Genomic DNA, 272 nt, shown 5'->3' on the forward strand with positions numbered 1-272 from the left:
ACACACACACATAAACACCAAACACCTCCTCTGGCAGCAGACACTGTGTGAGAGAGTCTCACCTGTTCAACCAGAGCCACCCGAGTGCGACACAGGTGAGTTTTATCCACCACCTCCACCCTCATCTGCTTCTTAAACGGGACCTGCATACTGTCCTGGACCTAAGGAGAATGAAGAGGAGGAGGAGAGACTTTTATAAAGTGTATAAAAAGCTCCAACAATACTTGAGATCTGAAGACTTCATTGTATATGAGATTTCAATTCAATTCAAT

The 272-nt window shown here is 44.5% G+C and overlaps 1 protein-coding gene across 1 annotated transcript in view; it reads right to left on the minus strand.

The window, feature by feature from the left end:
- LOC118322871 (MBT domain-containing protein 1-like) overlaps positions 1-272 on the minus strand; it is a gene marked incomplete in the record, with an annotated part of 15,296 nt that overhangs the window by 11,016 nt on the left and 4,008 nt on the right. Inside the window, 1 exon segment of the mRNA XM_035654703.1 lies at positions 63-161. Within this exon segment, the coding sequence (XP_035510596.1) occupies positions 63-161 (99 nt within the window).

This window comes from Morone saxatilis, unplaced genomic scaffold (genome assembly GCF_004916995.1).
Source record: "Morone saxatilis isolate NCDOM2014 unplaced genomic scaffold, NCSU_SB_2.0 Contig14, whole genome shotgun sequence".
Classification (NCBI taxonomy): domain Eukaryota; kingdom Metazoa; phylum Chordata; class Actinopteri; family Moronidae; genus Morone; species Morone saxatilis.